The sequence below is a fragment of the Schistocerca nitens genome, chromosome 5 (assembly GCF_023898315.1).
Source record: "Schistocerca nitens isolate TAMUIC-IGC-003100 chromosome 5, iqSchNite1.1, whole genome shotgun sequence".
Taxonomy (NCBI): domain Eukaryota; kingdom Metazoa; phylum Arthropoda; class Insecta; order Orthoptera; family Acrididae; genus Schistocerca; species Schistocerca nitens.
Window position 1 is genome coordinate 300,228,842 of NC_064618.1, and position 16,379 is coordinate 300,245,220.

Below are 16,379 nucleotides of genomic sequence, written 5' to 3' on the forward strand. Positions count from 1 at the left end.
GGCAGCTGTTTAGCAAGAGCTCGATCGCCTCTATGAAGCTTGGGTAACTGAACCTGTCAAAACTAGTCATTGGGCCACACCAGTAGTATGGTCAAGAAACCCTGTGGTTCCCTCTGGTTATGTGGAGATTTCAAATTGACAATCAATGGCCAGGCACCAACCCAATCCTGTGTCCGAAAGACCTTCACACTAAGCTTGTGGAGGTGAATATTTTTTCAAGATAGACCTTGCTGACACATATTTGCAGATCCTTCTGGATGAGAAATCACTACACATTGTGGTCATTGACGCCCCCTTCGCATTATGCAAATACAGGCACTTGCCCTTTGAGAACTCTTCTGCTCGGGCAATTTTCCAGAGGTACCTAGAACAGTTAGCCATGTCTGTTTCCGCCTTGTGCTAACTATCTTGATGACTTCAATGCCACAGGCGCTACACTTCAGAACCACATTGCAACCTTTGTCCTTCTTTACTACATTGTGTGATTCGGGGATCTAGTGCCACATATGCAGAAGTCAGCGTTTTGAGGAGTAAGTGAAATACCTTGGCCACTTGCTCAACAAAGATGAGATCCATCCCACTGACTACAATGTTTCTACCATTGACACTCTACCCCACTCCCAAAACTTACAGGAGCTTTTTTGGGGAAGGTGAATTATTGTCCAAAGTTCCTTCCACAAGTGGCCCACATCCATTAAATCATTTGCAAAAGAAGGGTATTCAGTACAGGTGGACAGGTAGCTGCCTGTGAGTGTGCTTTCACACAGTTGAAGGGACTGTTGCGCTAAGCAACTTTCCTTATGGCCTCTACTCCATCGTGTCTACAGGTTTTGGCTGCAGGAGCCTCTTCACGTGGCATTGTTGCAATACTGGTGCATAGGAACAAGGATAGTACTGAGCAATCAATGTGCTATTCATCAGAGATGCTGACACCTGCTTGAAAAAAGATTTGCAGATTGAAAACAAAACTTTGGTGATCGCCTTTGACTTTAAGAAATTCCATGTTTACTTATTAGGGACCATTTTACCCTCATTATGAACCACAAACCACTAATAGCTCCCTTTGGGCCCCACTGTTGGCATCCAGAGTGGGCTGCATGACTCCAGTGTTGGGCGCTCTTCCTCAACTTCTACATTTATGACATTAAGTACAAGCCCACAGCACAGAATGCAAATGCAGATGCCCTTTCTTGTCTGCCCTCGAGGCCCGACCCAGCATTTGACCAAAAGGAAATTCCCTGTTTCCATAATGATGAGGAATGACATCACACCTCAGATGGTACTTGTGAAGGCCATGGTGTGTGACTGTTCTGCTTGTGCTTTGTGCCTGGCACCAGGCTGCTCCAACTAAGTCTTATGCCGCCAGCTGCCCACCTCTCCCATGATCGACCACGCGTGGGACAGCATTCGTCTGGACTTTGCTGGCCCCTTTATGGGATGTATGTGGCTCATTCTCATGGACAAGTGTTGTGACTATTCATATATGGTCAGCATGGAATCCACCACCACTGGCGCCACTGTCACTGCTTCCATCCTGATCCTAGCAGTCTAAGGGCTTCCCTGCACTATCATCTCAGACACTGGACTCCAATTCACAGCAGCAGCATCCAAACAGATCTGCATCTCCAATGGCATCAAGTCTACTGTTTCAACCCTTCTCTAATGACGAAGTGGAGGGTATGGTGCGTATGTTTAAGCAACAAATGTTGAAAGTGGTAGGTACTTTCACCAGCACGGCTTTGCTCACTCTGTTTCTGCCCATGGCTGTAGTCCTGCAGAGATTTTTGGTGGGTGACAGCCACGTACGCTCCTCCAATTCCTGTCCCCAAAGCTCATGGAACCCTGGAAATGACACACAGAGTGCTTACTGCCCGGCACAGCTGTGTATGCATGCTCGGATTGGGTGAGACCCTTGTGGATGCTGGTCGCCTTCAGTGGGCAGCACCATACGATTGTGGACACTATGAGATGTGAGTGCTGGCATACAAGCCAGCTACATCTGCTCTTACTGACTGTTATGCCAGTATGTAAATTGATGACAGCCATTAGGCGGTGCAGACATGTCTGCAGGTGCTGCTGTTGCCGCTGTGAGTGCAACCACATGGATATGCCTGCTGTGCTGATCTATTGGCATTCATGGCTTACCTCTAAAACCAGCAGCGCAGTGGCTCTGACATCAGTTGTGATTTCTCTGTGCTGTAATATTCATTCTGAATTCGCTACATCTTAGTTTTCAATCTTGGTTTGCTTGCTGGACTTGTTATTCTGTTGTGTCATCTCTGTTGTCTCTCTTTCTCTCATGTTCTTCATCTCTCTGGTACTTAGCTAGTCAGTCAGTTTCTGCTGGTTCTCGAGTTGTTCCCAGTTTTGTATGATTCTGCTGACTATAATATTACCAATCTGCCTGTTGCCAGTAAAATAAGATCAGATGTAGGTTCTGGATATTGGTAGACAGTCATCACCAGATCTTGGAGTTGTTCGTGCCTACTGCCACAAATAAGTTATGAAGTGGCAGTGAAGGAAGGAATGGGGAACATATGTACGTGATATTGAAGCACAAGCTGTCATTGAATCATTTTAATAGGCAGCTGTTGGAACATCTCCTGTCTCCCTCTTCCCTTTTGCTAATACCATCATCAGCTTTATGCTCCATAAGCAATGCTTACTTCTTGTCATTGATCTGCCCATTTCATCCATGCTTGCTATGTGGTGTCTATATTGTGTTCATGTACATAGAGATTCCTTGCCAGCGAGGGCTTTCCCATTGACAGTGTCCAGCTGTCCATATTAAGATTTTCTGTAATTTCCCTAAATCTCATAAGGTAAATTCCGGCATAGTTTCTTTGAAAATAGCACATACCATTGACTTCTCTAGTTCCAGCTTTTGCTCTGTCACTAAGGACCTTGTCATCAATGGGATCTTATATCTCCTTTCTTACTTTCCTTTCTTCCCATAGATAGAGTAAAAACTGTTTTCAGGAATGAGCTGATAATTCTGTACCAAAGAAGTATCTGAGATAAGATGCACCATTGTAAAGGTACAGCAATGTAGATGAATTTTAGGTAACAGTTTTTATTTTTATTTATTATTATTATTATTAAGGTTTGTATCTTCTAATAGAAGGTAAGAATGAAAGACGTGGCAAAGACTGGTGATGTGTGTTTAGCAGCATGCTCAGAGCAGGGTCCTGATCTAATTAATTCAAGATTGATAGTAACAATGAGAAATATGAAATCTGAACATTAAGATAGATAATGCAACCTAGGGGAAAGTATATTTTATGTTTAAGCGCCCTGTGTCTCTGTATCATCATTGTGAGGTTCTTTGATGTGGGTGTATGTAGCATATAAATGTTAATGTTTGAATTAATGGTTTGACCTAGATTCTGGTATATGGATTTGCCCCATCGCATAATTTTACTTACCAACATGAAGAAATAATATCCTACATATTCTCAGATTATTACTTTGAACAATGGTGGAACTTGCCCAGAAAATGTGGTATTGCCTGACAGACTTTTCTGATGCTTTGCAGGGTTATGTCCTGAGCAGCATTGAAGGTAGAGTGGCAGTCGAGTATCTTGATACTAGCCCGGAAGTACAAAAGAAAAAATATGCTTTCAAGTGCCATCGGATTAAGGAAGGTGGAATTGAAAACATTTATCCTGTCAATGCTATAAGGTAAGTTTTACGCGTGCACTTGCACTTTTAAAACCTCTACAAGTTGGAAGACCACTGAACCGTTGATCTCTCTAAATGACAGTGACTTCCATGAAATGTAGGGAAACACTCAGTTTATCAATATAATGTGTGTTTCTCTGTGCATGGTACAATGCTTGAGGGAACAGAAATTAATTCTGTGAGAAGTGTTGAACTCTGAAGGGAGTGTAGTGCTTTTTCAGGATGTCAAAGATAAAAATTGGTGCTTTCATTATGTGATAACTGTAAGAAATTTCAATTGAGTGTATCTCTGCATGGAAATTTTTTTTTATTATATTCCTTTTCCAGTGTTCCTGCTTTTCTTAAACATACTGAAGCAAAATATGTAGCAAGTGCAGTAAGTTGATTGGCATTTGAATTTGACATAGGGGTAGCTTTGATTACTTTGTTACGCGATTATGGATCACATTTATGTTAGGAGTGAGTGGGTGGTTGATGTGTTGAGCAAGATGTGATCAGTTCACGAACTTATGTTAAAACTGAAGCCTTATTCATGACAAGTAAAATTTAGCTTTAGGATTGGAAATTGATCTCCGATATTTCTTTCATGGGTGGTAATTTTATATTTGTGCCTCTTGAACTTAAGGCTTCAGCTTGGAACTGGCTTATATCCTTTCTTTACAAGTCGCCAAGAGATTCTCATGTTGTTGTGCTACTGCCTGGCCTACAGTAATGGGGACAATGGAGAGATACACTTCAACATAGTCTCAATCTTGTAACTGCCATGAAATTCTTTCACTCTTGTTACGTTGCTTATTTGTGACACTTTTACTATTCAAACTTTGAGTTGCGCCTTGGGTGGATTAAGTAGAAGAGTAGTGGTAAGGAATGACAGGAATCTACAGTTTAATTCCAACTGATGCACCATTTTCACTTGTCACAAATGATAACTACGCTTAATACCTCTAATGACAGGCATCATTAATTGTCAACAAATGTGTGCAGACATGGAAATAGCATGGAAGGATGAGTTTAAATAATTTCAGACAAGGGCTACAGTACTACCTCAGAATTGCTTGATTACTGTTTATATTTCACAGGATGAAAAGAAAGTTTTGTGTCTTAGATGAGTTTGGTTTTCATGTCAAGTCAGAGGAAGAGCCAAATTTGAGAAATAGAGAAGAACGATAGGAAACTGTTTCGAAGTGCAACTTTATGCATTCATGCCATTATGACAGCTGTGTGTGAGGATACAAACAATATTGGTCCACTAGCATTTTTTTATTTTTATTTTAATTTTTTGCTGAATTGGTCAATTCTGCTTCAACTCACTATGGAAGTGCTTCAATAATCCTTTGTAATAAGAGCTAGTTAACTGTTTTACACTTTTCCAAACCTCTTGATTTTAGTGGCGAGTTCCAAAAAATACTTGCCACATCTTTTCCCGCCAGTTTAACAGATTTAACTGTTACGGTGCACAGTCACCTATGTCACCCTCTTTTAAATTACTTGTGCTTCTAGGAAAAATGATAACATGATTCATCTACAGTCACAGAACGATACCAGGAGTCTTTTAGATAATGCGTCAACTTCCTTGGTCACAAATAGTGTTCCTCAAGAAATTTTATTTCAAGCATGTAGTGCATGTAGTGGTCTTTCCTGGAGCTATGCCTAGGAGAAAGCAACATATTGGTTGACCCTACTTAGAGTTCATCAGTAAACGACTCCGTCTGCAAAACCCCTCTCTTGCAGCATCTGCAACTGGAGTTGGCTTAGCATCTCATTGACAGTTTTGTGCTTGCTAAATGATTATATAAGAAAATGCACTGCTCTTCTGTGGTTGGTCTCTTCTTTCTCCATAAATTCTGCCTAGTATTGATGCCACACTGAGAAGCAGTACTCAAGTATTGTTGGAAGGAGGGTTTCGTGTGTTACCTCTCTCATTGGTAAACTATACTTCCTGAGGATTCTTCCGGTGAATCTCAGTCTACAATCTGCTATACCTGCATTTAATTTTTTGCAGCAATTCCAGTTTTAAATCACTTCATACATGTACTGACAAAATTATGAAAAGGATAGATCGCTACTCACAATGTAGTGGAGATGTTGAGTCATAGATAGTCACCACAAAAAGACTGCTAGACAAGTAAGCTTTTGGCCAGAAGGCCTTGCACGCACAACTCACACACTCGTGCAAACACAATTGGCACATACATATGACCATTGTCTGCTGAGGCTAGTTTGTGTGTGTGTGTGTGTGTGTGTGTGTGTGTGTGTGTGTGTGTGTGTGTGTGTGTGTGTGTGTTTAATTCAGAAGAAGGCCTAATGGCTAAAAGCTTACTTGTTTAACAGTCTTTTTGTTGTGCCTATCTACAACTTCACATCTACACACTATGATGAGTAACAATCTGTCCTTTTTCATAATATTGTCATTATTCCATAATGGATTTTCCGTTGCTTCTTCATGTACTCCTAGATATTTTTTGGAGGTGACTGCTTCCAGTGATTCTTCTGCAGTTATGTAATTGTACAATAACAAGGCTTCTGCCTATTTATCCACAATCTGTTATATTTGTTTAAATTGAGGGTCCGTTCTTAATCCCTGCAGAATCAATCTTCTGCAGGTCATCTTGCATTTCATTACAGTTTTGTAGATTGCGACTTCTCTGTATATAGCAGCATCATCCACAAAATATCTCAAGGGAACTTCCAACATTATCCATTTGTTCATTTATGTATATTGTGAAATGTAATGCTCCTATAACAGTCCCTTGAGGTAAGTCCAAAGTTACTTTTATGTCTAAAGATTTGTCCCTATTGAGAATGACATGCCATGTTCTGTTTCCTAGAATATCTTCAGTCCAATAACAGAACTGTTCTGATATTCCATGTGCTCTTATTTTGTCCAGGATTGGCTTACAAACAGTCGTCATTTTCAGAGCCCATGTAGAAATGTCATTTCACACGAACATATAACATTCCAAAGTTCTACAAGAAGCCGACATCGAAAGATACAGGCCTACAGTTTTGCGAGTCTGTTCAACAACCCGTCTTGAAAATGGGATTGACTTCTTATTTCTCTCTTACACCTTTTCCTTCATCTTTCCTCCTGTTTCTCCTCATACCAGGAGGATCTGTCTGCCTTAGCTTGACTGTTGACTTGCCTCGCCCCTCTCCTGTTTCCGTCCTCCTTTCCCCAATCATTCTTTTTGTCTCTCTGAACAAGGGACAATAGTTCTGAAAGATGCAGTGCTGTGACATATTTTTATTTATTGGTAGAAATGGGAGGGATGTCTCCTGTCAGCTTAGTCTTTTTTTGTCGAATTTTAACAATTTTACGAATGGAGTAAACTTGGTAGTGTTAAAGTGCATCACTGTCACATTCTGTAGTTACTAACTATATATTAGATTATACTTGGGTAATTTCCAAAGTGTTCTACATACAATTTTACTAGAATAAATATGCTTCATAGATCATTTAAAAGTATTTCACTATTAAACTTATACTGCATTTTTCCCAGTTTTCATAACGGCTACAACACGTTTGCGACTGGTGGATCTGACTGCTATGTTAATATATGGGATGGATTCAACAAGAAACGTTTGTGCCAGTTTCACAGATACTCTGCTCCAATATCATCATTGTGTTTCAGCAATGATGGTAAGTAAATCTCAAACTGTAATTTAATTATAAGACTATAAGAATGTTGTACTCTAAGTCAAAATCTTGAAAATATGTGGCAACTATCTTAATTCATAACTGTGAATACACAGTGGTATGTCTTCCACAAATTAAAATGTAGGCTACAAAACAAACTAGTACCTGAAGCTGTGTAGTGGATATCCTCCTCACTGAATGTTGTGGGCCACTTTTAATTCTTATGGTTTGTTGTTTAACTGAATACAAGTGAGCAGTTTATTGACTCACACCTAAAATTTGCCTATAATAAACTAAGTATCCTTATGTGGTCTCTCAGGTTTTCTCAGTATGATTGATTAATAGTGAATTTCTGGGTGTTTAGCTAAATTAATTTCCATTTCTTGCACAGTATTTCGATGACCAACCCAGCTGTCTTCTTCAGGTGCTGTGATTTCTGCTACTAATATGTACTCACTGTCTGGGCTCCAACCAGACTGTGAGCTGTTATTGGTCTCACACTGCTATGTATAGTAGAGTTCGATTTATGATGTCCACTGTGCCCTTTGATAATCTTTTGTTTTACAGAATAGGCACTGATATTCCGTGAAACACAAATTCCATCAGCATTTTCCAACTCTGATGGGTGTGATAGTCAGCAAGATTTTAATAAATAGAGTGCTAGATCCTCCAGTGTTGTTTAAATTAAAACCTGTATTCCTGTTTATTACATTTCCTTAAATCTTCATTTCAATAGTCTCCTTAATTATACCGCCCCAGAAATGTGGCATTCACACTACGATACTGATATCATCATATTTCATTTCATGATTATATTTGAGGCAGTGTTGGGGGACAGCTGATATGCTTGGTTGTTGTAATTGAACGAGTCACTGATGTTCCTTGCATCTGCCCTGTGCCCAATGAAGATATGCCACATTTGCATAGAATGTGATACCCGACTTTTGGAGACATGAACTGTCTTTAACATCCAAAGTATATTTTTTATCTTAGTTGAAGCAAGCAAAATACTCTGGATGACATGTATTTGTAGGATTCCACCTATCTTCCTGGGTATTGGGTCAGTATAAAGAAAATATGTGATTTTTGGCTTCTCTTCCTGTCTGTCTCCACCTCTCTCTCAGGCATTCTCGGTTTTGATTGCGTGACCCATCCAATTTGATGATCTGGGAATCCATTCCTTCAGAGCACCAGTCGTAAGTGCTAAATTCTCCAGCAAGGCTCTGTTTATCTGAAACTGTCAGAGCTCTATGGATTAGAGTATTTTTTGTGACAAGTGGTAATGGCTCAAGGCATGGAGATAGAGGTTAGTTTATGTACACTGTGACCTATGGAGCCATCCAGTTTTCTCTTGACTAACATGGTGAGGAGATGTAATTGACACTCCTTTCAAGTTTTATTGTGTGTTAAATATTTTGATAGATATAATTTAAATGTTCCAGGAAGTTGTGAAGCATTTCCACTCCAAGTGGCCGTGCCACATACCAATAGAAACGTTGTTTTTAACTTGGCGGGTTCTAGTACCTTTGCTTCAAAGTGTTCCATATACAGGTTTGCTATGACGAGTGATAACGGATTATCTGTAGCCATACCATTGGTTTGTTTATAATGTTTACTATTGAACAGAAATGAGTTGGTCAGGATGTGCCTAAAAGGTTCTGTGAAACAACTGATGAACTTTTCCACGATGAATTCGAAAGAAATGGGACTCTCATAAAGATGGAGACTACACTGAAACTAACAATAATGTCTGTATCCTGGAGCTGCAGTCGACTGAGGTGATGTAAGTAATCAGTGGAGTTGTGTATGTGGAGAAGTGTGAACGTCCATTTGCAACTCTGACAACTATTTACATTGCCTCAGTCAAATGCAGCTCCAGGATACAAATATTAAGGCCAGTTTTGATGTAGTCTCCCTCTTTACGAGAGTTCCACTTCCTGATTCCTCGGAACTCATTGTGGAAAAGTTTGACGATTTCATGTAACTTTTTGGGCGCATTCTGACATCAACTTACTTCCTGTTTAATGGAAAATACTAGGAACATACTGAAGGTGTGGTGATTAGTAGTCCATCACCACCTGTCATGGGGAACCTATACGTGGAACACTTTGAAGCAGAGGCACTAGAATATGCCAAGTTGAAACCCTTATGTTTTTATTGGTACTTGGATGCCACATTTGTAGTACAGCCACATGGAGCAGAAAAGCTTCAAGAGTTCCTGGAACATGTAGACTCTATCCATTGAAATATAAAATACGTAATGGAACTTGAAAAGAGGACCAACTTACTGTCCTCACTGTGTTGATTGAGAGAAGACTGGATGGATCCCTGGGTCACAGTGCATATTGATAACCTACACACACGAAACTCTACCTCCACAGCTCGAGCCATCACCATCAGCCACAAAAAAATACTCTGGTCCATAGAACTCAAACACTTTCAGATGAGGAGAATCTTGCCGGATAATTACAACACTGGTTAAAATTGAATGGGTGATGCAATCAAGATCAAGAATGCCTGAGAGAGAGAGAGAGAGAGAGAGCTTGACAGACTGAGGAAGAGAAGCCAAAAACAACTTACCTGCATTATACTGGCCCAGTATCTGGAAAGACTGGTAGATTCTTATGGACATGCCATCCAGTGTATTTTACTCCCTACCACTAAGATAAAAAGTATACTTTGGAATTTTAAAGACGATCTGTCTCCAAAGTTGGATGTATATCGCATTATGTGCGAATGTGACATGCCTCCATTGGGCACAGGACAGATAAGGAGTAACGTTCCAAAACATGATTAGTCCAGTAATAAAAGTTTTACAGGAGAAGCAAAGAACGAATATTATGCAAAGTTGTGGAGTAAATTATGATTTTTGTTGAGTATTTTTTAAGCTTCAAGAAGTTAAAAGAATCGAATGAGTTAGACAAATCTCACTCCTTATTTAAAGGCGGTGTTGCCAACTGAATTTTTGAAATCTATGAACTTTTCTCATTTTGCATCAGCCAGATGGACATAATGTGTTTTGAAACAAATTTACATAATAAAAAAAACCATTGAATGGTTACTTACTATAACTTTTAGCAAATTGTCTTTTGTAGCAAATTTACAAATGCTGTATTCTCTAATCACTCTCTCAGAATTAAAATTAAGCATGCCATTTTCAAACATTGTTAAAGTGTACAGCCATAATTTTTATCGAACATGCAAATTATAATATACGCTGTTTTACCAAACTTTTGTAAGCAGTTAAATTGAAATTATTAACAATTCTTTTCACAACTTAGTTAATTTATTATATTAAAATAATTGTAAAATTTATTTTATAAGATATTGAAAAGAAAATCATATTTTGGACATCACTATCAAAAACGTCATTTCAGTTTTCCCAAGTTCTAATTAAAAAATAATGTTCAAAATTTACTGGGTATTATTCTTTCAAACTTCAAAGCATTTGATATCCTGGTTCCTCCTCCAGGCAATCATACTGTACGTCTTCAGCTTTGTCTTCCAGATTGTGCAGCAGCCAATCTCCCTGAAGTATGTCAACATAAAATTTTAAGGAATCGCCATCCTTCCAACTTTTACCAAATCATTGTTTCAGAAGGACAAATAAATCCTCCTTTCTTCTGATTTTATTGGATGTACCAAACTGAGAATATTTGGGTGATGGATCTGATCTGTTGCTACACCTCTTTTTAGCAAGGTCATATAATTTTTTGATGTATCATCCAAACCATACAAGGGCTCCATCCTAAAAACAACATGGATTCTTTTCCCCTTCAGTTTCTTTTTGAGTATAACCCACTTCTTGTCTCTTATCCCACTGGCTTTCTCAAATTTTGGCAGAGTTCCTTGAAGCTCAGAACAACTGTCTATTCCTAGTCTTCAGACATTCCCAATTTTCTGATAAGTCCTGTGATATTGTTCAGGAGTGAGTATTTCAGATAGCTTCCAAAGGCTTTTTTCCACAGTACCAAAAGATCGATCTGCAGGTAAGTAGGAGCGACCACACACTGGAAAGGTAATGCATATCTCCTGTACTGAGTCTGGAGACTTTTTTTAACAGCCAATAGTAGAGAGAATGAACCACATGGGCTTTCCTGTTTTGTCCAGTGTAGCCATTGCAAAATAGTCTTATTGTTGAAGTATTTTCTTCATATCTGCACTTAATCAGAGCATCTATTAAGGCTGAAGCTACTTTGTTTGAACCTCCACCAGCCTGGTCTTCAGTCCAGCAGTAAACTGGAGACTTATTGTCAGTATCTGTAATACAGAGAGCATAATATGACAGTTGATGTGCGTAATAAGCTTCACCAGTAGTGAGTTTTGGCAGGGGTTGGTCTTGCTGCAGATCAAAGCATAAAGACAAGCTATTGGACAGGTCCTCTTTCATAAGTTTGTTAATCTGCGTAGCTCTCATTTTGTGAGCAGCAATTTCAGCTTGCGCCCTTTGTCTCTTGACCAAAACTTTAGTTATTTTTATTTCATGTTTTATTCTACAGCAGTAACGACAAATATCTACTACAGGATCACCAAACCCCACATTAAATTTTTTTGAGAATATGTTACTGAAAAACCACTTTTTTACTTTTAAGGAATCAGGGACACTTTCATTATACATTTTAAAAAGTTTTGTGATATTTAAGTCTGAAGATAGATAGTGTCTTTTACTTTTTTGTCTGCTATAGTGACTTTTTCTAGCCTTCAAATTTGCGATAAATTGTATCACACTATCTTCCTTTGCAAAGTTTTGTTTTGTTCTGTGATCCACTCCTCTTTTTTCACAAATGACATTACCAGCAACTACCGAGGAAGCAGTGCTGTTAAGTCAAGTTGTTTCTATTCCAAACAGAGCTCTAAAAATCTTGGAACACACCGGAACTTGCAAGCTGTCTACTCTCACTTCAAACTTGGTAGTTTGAGTTTTCAGTTTTCCATCCTCTTTCTGAGGATGTCATCGTTTCGGACTGGAGGAAACCATAAATTAAGACAGAATCCTGTCCCGCTGTAGTTTAAGTGTGTGTAGACTTTGAGCCTATTTCTAATTAGATAGTTCAGCAGTTGAATCTTCCTCTTTATGTCCATGAAGACGCTCAAACTCCAGTATTTCAGGGCCCTTGTCACGGTATCTGAAAGAATTAAATAGTACATGTTTAAGTGGATTCCTATCCAGAAATTAAAATGAAACAAGTAGTTAGTATGTGTAGTAAAATCAATTTAGTAGACAATCTCACAAAAATTGTCTTTCAAAACATCTTACCTCTCTATCTGCTCAATCTTCCTTTTTGCAACACCCTTCTGCCGCTTCCTAGATCCAGAAGAGTGGTCCCCTACACGTATAACTCCTTCCACATCAGTCTTATTTTTCATGAACAAGATACCAACCATCCAATCTGTTTCATGTGACAATGCAATGGCTACAATAATAAGTGTTATGGGTATACAACTGATACATTGTAGAAATGAAACCATAGAAAATAAAGTGTGTGTGTGTGTGTGTGTGTGTGTGTGTGTGTGTGTGTGTGTGTGTGTGTGTGTGTGTGTTACATTCCATCCTTCATTTCCTATGGTTTCATTTCTACAATGTGTCAGTTGTATACCCATACCACTTATTATTGTAGCCATTGCATTGTCACATGAAACAGATTGGATGGTTGGTGTCTTGTTCATGAAAAATATGACCAATGTGGAAGGAGTTGTACGTGTAGGGGACCACTCCTCTGGGTCTAGGAAGCGGCAGAAGGGTGTTGCAAAAAGGAAAATTGAGCAGATAGAGAGGTAAGATGTTTTGAAAGACAATTTTTGTGAGATTGTCTACTAAATTGATTTTACTACACATACTAACTACTTGTTTCATTTTAATTTCTGGATAGGAATCCACTTAAATGTGTACTATTTAACTCTTTCAGAGTGTGCGCGCATGTGCACGTATGTGCACGTCTCGTGTGCATGTGTGTCTATTGTTGATGAAGGCCTTAATGCCCGAAAGCTATAATTGTGAGAGTCCTCTTTTGGTATGCCTATCTGTGACTCAGCATCTCCACTATATAGTGAGTAACAACTTTCCTCCTGATATTATATACACATTGTAGTGAAGTTTTAAAATGCATTGTGTCTTGGTGCCACAGCTTTTGTCTTACTGAAAAAACCTTCGTTAGCAATCGGCGGTAGATGGACTTGTCGCGATTCGAACCAATTTCACTGTTGGACTTTTTGCACTTTGAACAGAAAGTCAAATTTTGCACCTGATTTAAACGGTTAAAACTATTGTCTTAAGTGAAAACAACACCATAACTCAGTGTTGCACACCTTGTAGAGTAGAAATATGCTTCAGACTAATTTTTGACTGTGAGTGGACTTATTGTGTTTTGAAACGTCACTCCTCAGATGAAAGGAACATCAGTGACACACTTGACAAAAACAACCAAGCATATAAGCTGTTGCCAAGCACTGCCTCAAATATAATCATGAAATGGAATACAATGATACCAGAAGTGCAGTGTGAGTGCCAGATTTCTGTTGAAATAAATGTGTCGGGTAACATAATAAACAGGAATAATAATTTCAATTTAAATAAGACTGTTGGTCTGGCATGCGATTTATTAAAATCTTACCGACCATAACATTTGTCAGAGTTGGGAGATGTTGAGGGAATTTGCATTTTATGGAATATCAGTGCTTGCTTTGTATAACAAAAAGAGCATCAAAGGGTGCAATGGATGTCAGGTATCAAACTTGGCTGTAACTGACGGTGTAAGATCAACAGTAGCTTACATAATAGCAGAATTTGTAGCACCTGAAGAAGACGGCTGAGTTGGTGGTTGACATATTGTGCAGAAAATGGAAACAACAGCTCTGTAGAACACCTGGAAGCTCACTATTAAATATTTTTATCCTTTTTAAATAAGATTTTCTAGAAGCTATGAAAGTTATTCAATGCTTTGTCTAGTGTGTGGGATATCTTGTTAGGAGATGCACTCATTTTCAGACACACATGAATTTAAGGGCTTGCCTATGTTTCAAATGACCGCTTTTTGGAACACCATGCAGTAAAACCTGTATTGGCTGCACCAAGGAAGTTGTTGTAAATAATATTATGTAGACAAAATTCAAATTTGGGTGTATTATGAATGATTGTATTTCCTTTTGCAATAGGGAGATGAAGTCTTGTTCCCTGACAAATAGCTATTTAAATAAAACACCTTTTTATAAGCAAATAAGTCATCAGCGGATGGGAAGGAGGTTGGTTGGGGGGGGCACGTTTATGTTCATATATTGCAAAAATTGCCCTCATCATTGCCACACTTAAGTTCAGATAGTATAATTAGTTAAGAACAAATGAAAGCAAACTACTAAATGTATCAGTCTGTTTCAGAAGTTAACATATCCGTCTGGTTTAAGATGAAAAGCAACAAATGCATATTTTTTTTTGTTAAAGGTTATTCACTATTAAAGCAATCACTAATGTAGTTTTAATGTTATGAGTCCAAAAGTGTGTGAGTATTTGTTCAATAGTTAGTCAAAAATAAAAAGCAAGAATAATTTTAGTGGAACAAAAGACCGATTGAACAGTTTTTCAAATAGGTCCAATATCTGATGGTGATTGTACAACATGATAATTGATCCACTTTTTGTGTTGGAAAGGGCACTTGTTTTTGTGTGTTATATCCTGTTATACTAGCTGGAAAATGCCACGATACATTTGACATTATTTTTAGTGTCTGTGAAAAACATTAATGATAAATATTTTGTTTTCTTTCAATAATGTTATTAATGGGAACGCCCCCCCCCCCCCCCTGCCCTATCTCTCTATCTATCTATCCACATTTTCTTCCCCTCTCAACATATATTCACTTTGTCAGCCTTCTATAACTGTGTTACTTTCCTTTTTCTCTGCCGCTCTCACAAGCCAGTGTTGCCCTTTCTGTCCTAGTTCATTCTTTGTCATATTCCCCTTCATTCTCTGCGATCCACCCAGTCATCTTCTCACTTTCAAAACTGTACCTACTGAAATAATTTGCTCTTTAGTTGAATCTATCGTATATATTAATTAATATCATAATTGAAAATTTAGAGGTTTTCCACTAGCAGGCTGTCGAGATATTGATGTACTAATTAGAAAATGTAACTAGCTACTGTCTTCACTTAGCAACATAACCATTGTTTCTTTTACAGGAACTGTGTTAGCCATTGCCTGTTCATATATATATGAGCAAGAGATGTCACCTGAAAATATGCCAGAGGACAGTGTATTCATTCGTTATGTGACGGATCAAGAAACAAAACCAAAATGAACATAAATTGTACAAATGAAATATTGAAATTCTGAATTTAATTTATGCAGGGTAGAGTTTTAAACTGTCATTGAAATATCATCATATTATTGTGAAAGAGTGAAATTTATTTTTTTACATGTTGCTAAAACTGTTACTGTCTGTGGCATTTGTGTAGTGACGATGGATATTTAACTCAGATCTACATAAAAAGCTACTTCAGTGTATGTTTTCTAGAACATAAGCACTATGGAAAACAAATAACCAAATAGTACAATTGAAACATGGATTTTAAATGCAATTCTTGTGAATGTCTATCCTTTTGTATTATTCTTTTTTTTATTAAAACTCAAGTGAGAATGAATAATTTAATTGATTTTATGTTCGGCTACTTGTGTTGTTGTTGTTTTTGCATTGAAAGTTACATGATTGATTGAGTTAAAGTGTGAATGCCAACTTGTTTTATCATTCCTCTTCTTAGTACAAAAAACTATTTTCTACTACTTATGCACTAGGAGGTGAATGTAGATGGGTTTGATTTTTAACATATACCTGTTCAGTTTCAGTACTAGTAACTTGAGAATTAGATTGAAAGTTGTAGACGTGTTTTACTATTTGTGCAACAAAAAAACTGATGATGGAAGACATAGAGAGAATATCTAATTTAGACTGGCAATTTTAGCAAGAAAAGCTTTCCCGAATCGATAGTGTGTGTTAATATGAAAAATAAATTTAAGAGTTAGGAAGTCTTTGCTAAAATTGTTTGGGGTGAATGTGAAATATTGGGGATA

The 16,379-nt window shown here is 38.1% G+C and overlaps 1 protein-coding gene across 2 annotated transcripts in view; it reads left to right on the forward strand.

Annotated features, from left to right (window-relative positions):
- LOC126259496 (mitotic checkpoint protein BUB3) overlaps nucleotides 1-15,960 on the forward strand; it is an 80,725-nt gene extending 64,765 nt beyond the window's left edge. For both annotated transcript variants that reach the window (XM_049956343.1, XM_049956344.1), the window contains exons 6-8: nucleotides 3,536-3,681; nucleotides 7,182-7,321; nucleotides 15,491-15,960. In XM_049956343.1, the coding sequence (XP_049812300.1) occupies nucleotides 3,536-3,681; nucleotides 7,182-7,321; nucleotides 15,491-15,609 (405 nt within the window). In that variant the 3' untranslated portion in view covers nucleotides 15,610-15,960. The remainder of the gene's footprint in view (nucleotides 1-3,535; nucleotides 3,682-7,181; nucleotides 7,322-15,490) is intronic.
- The last annotated feature ends 419 nt before the right edge of the window (nucleotides 15,961-16,379 follow it).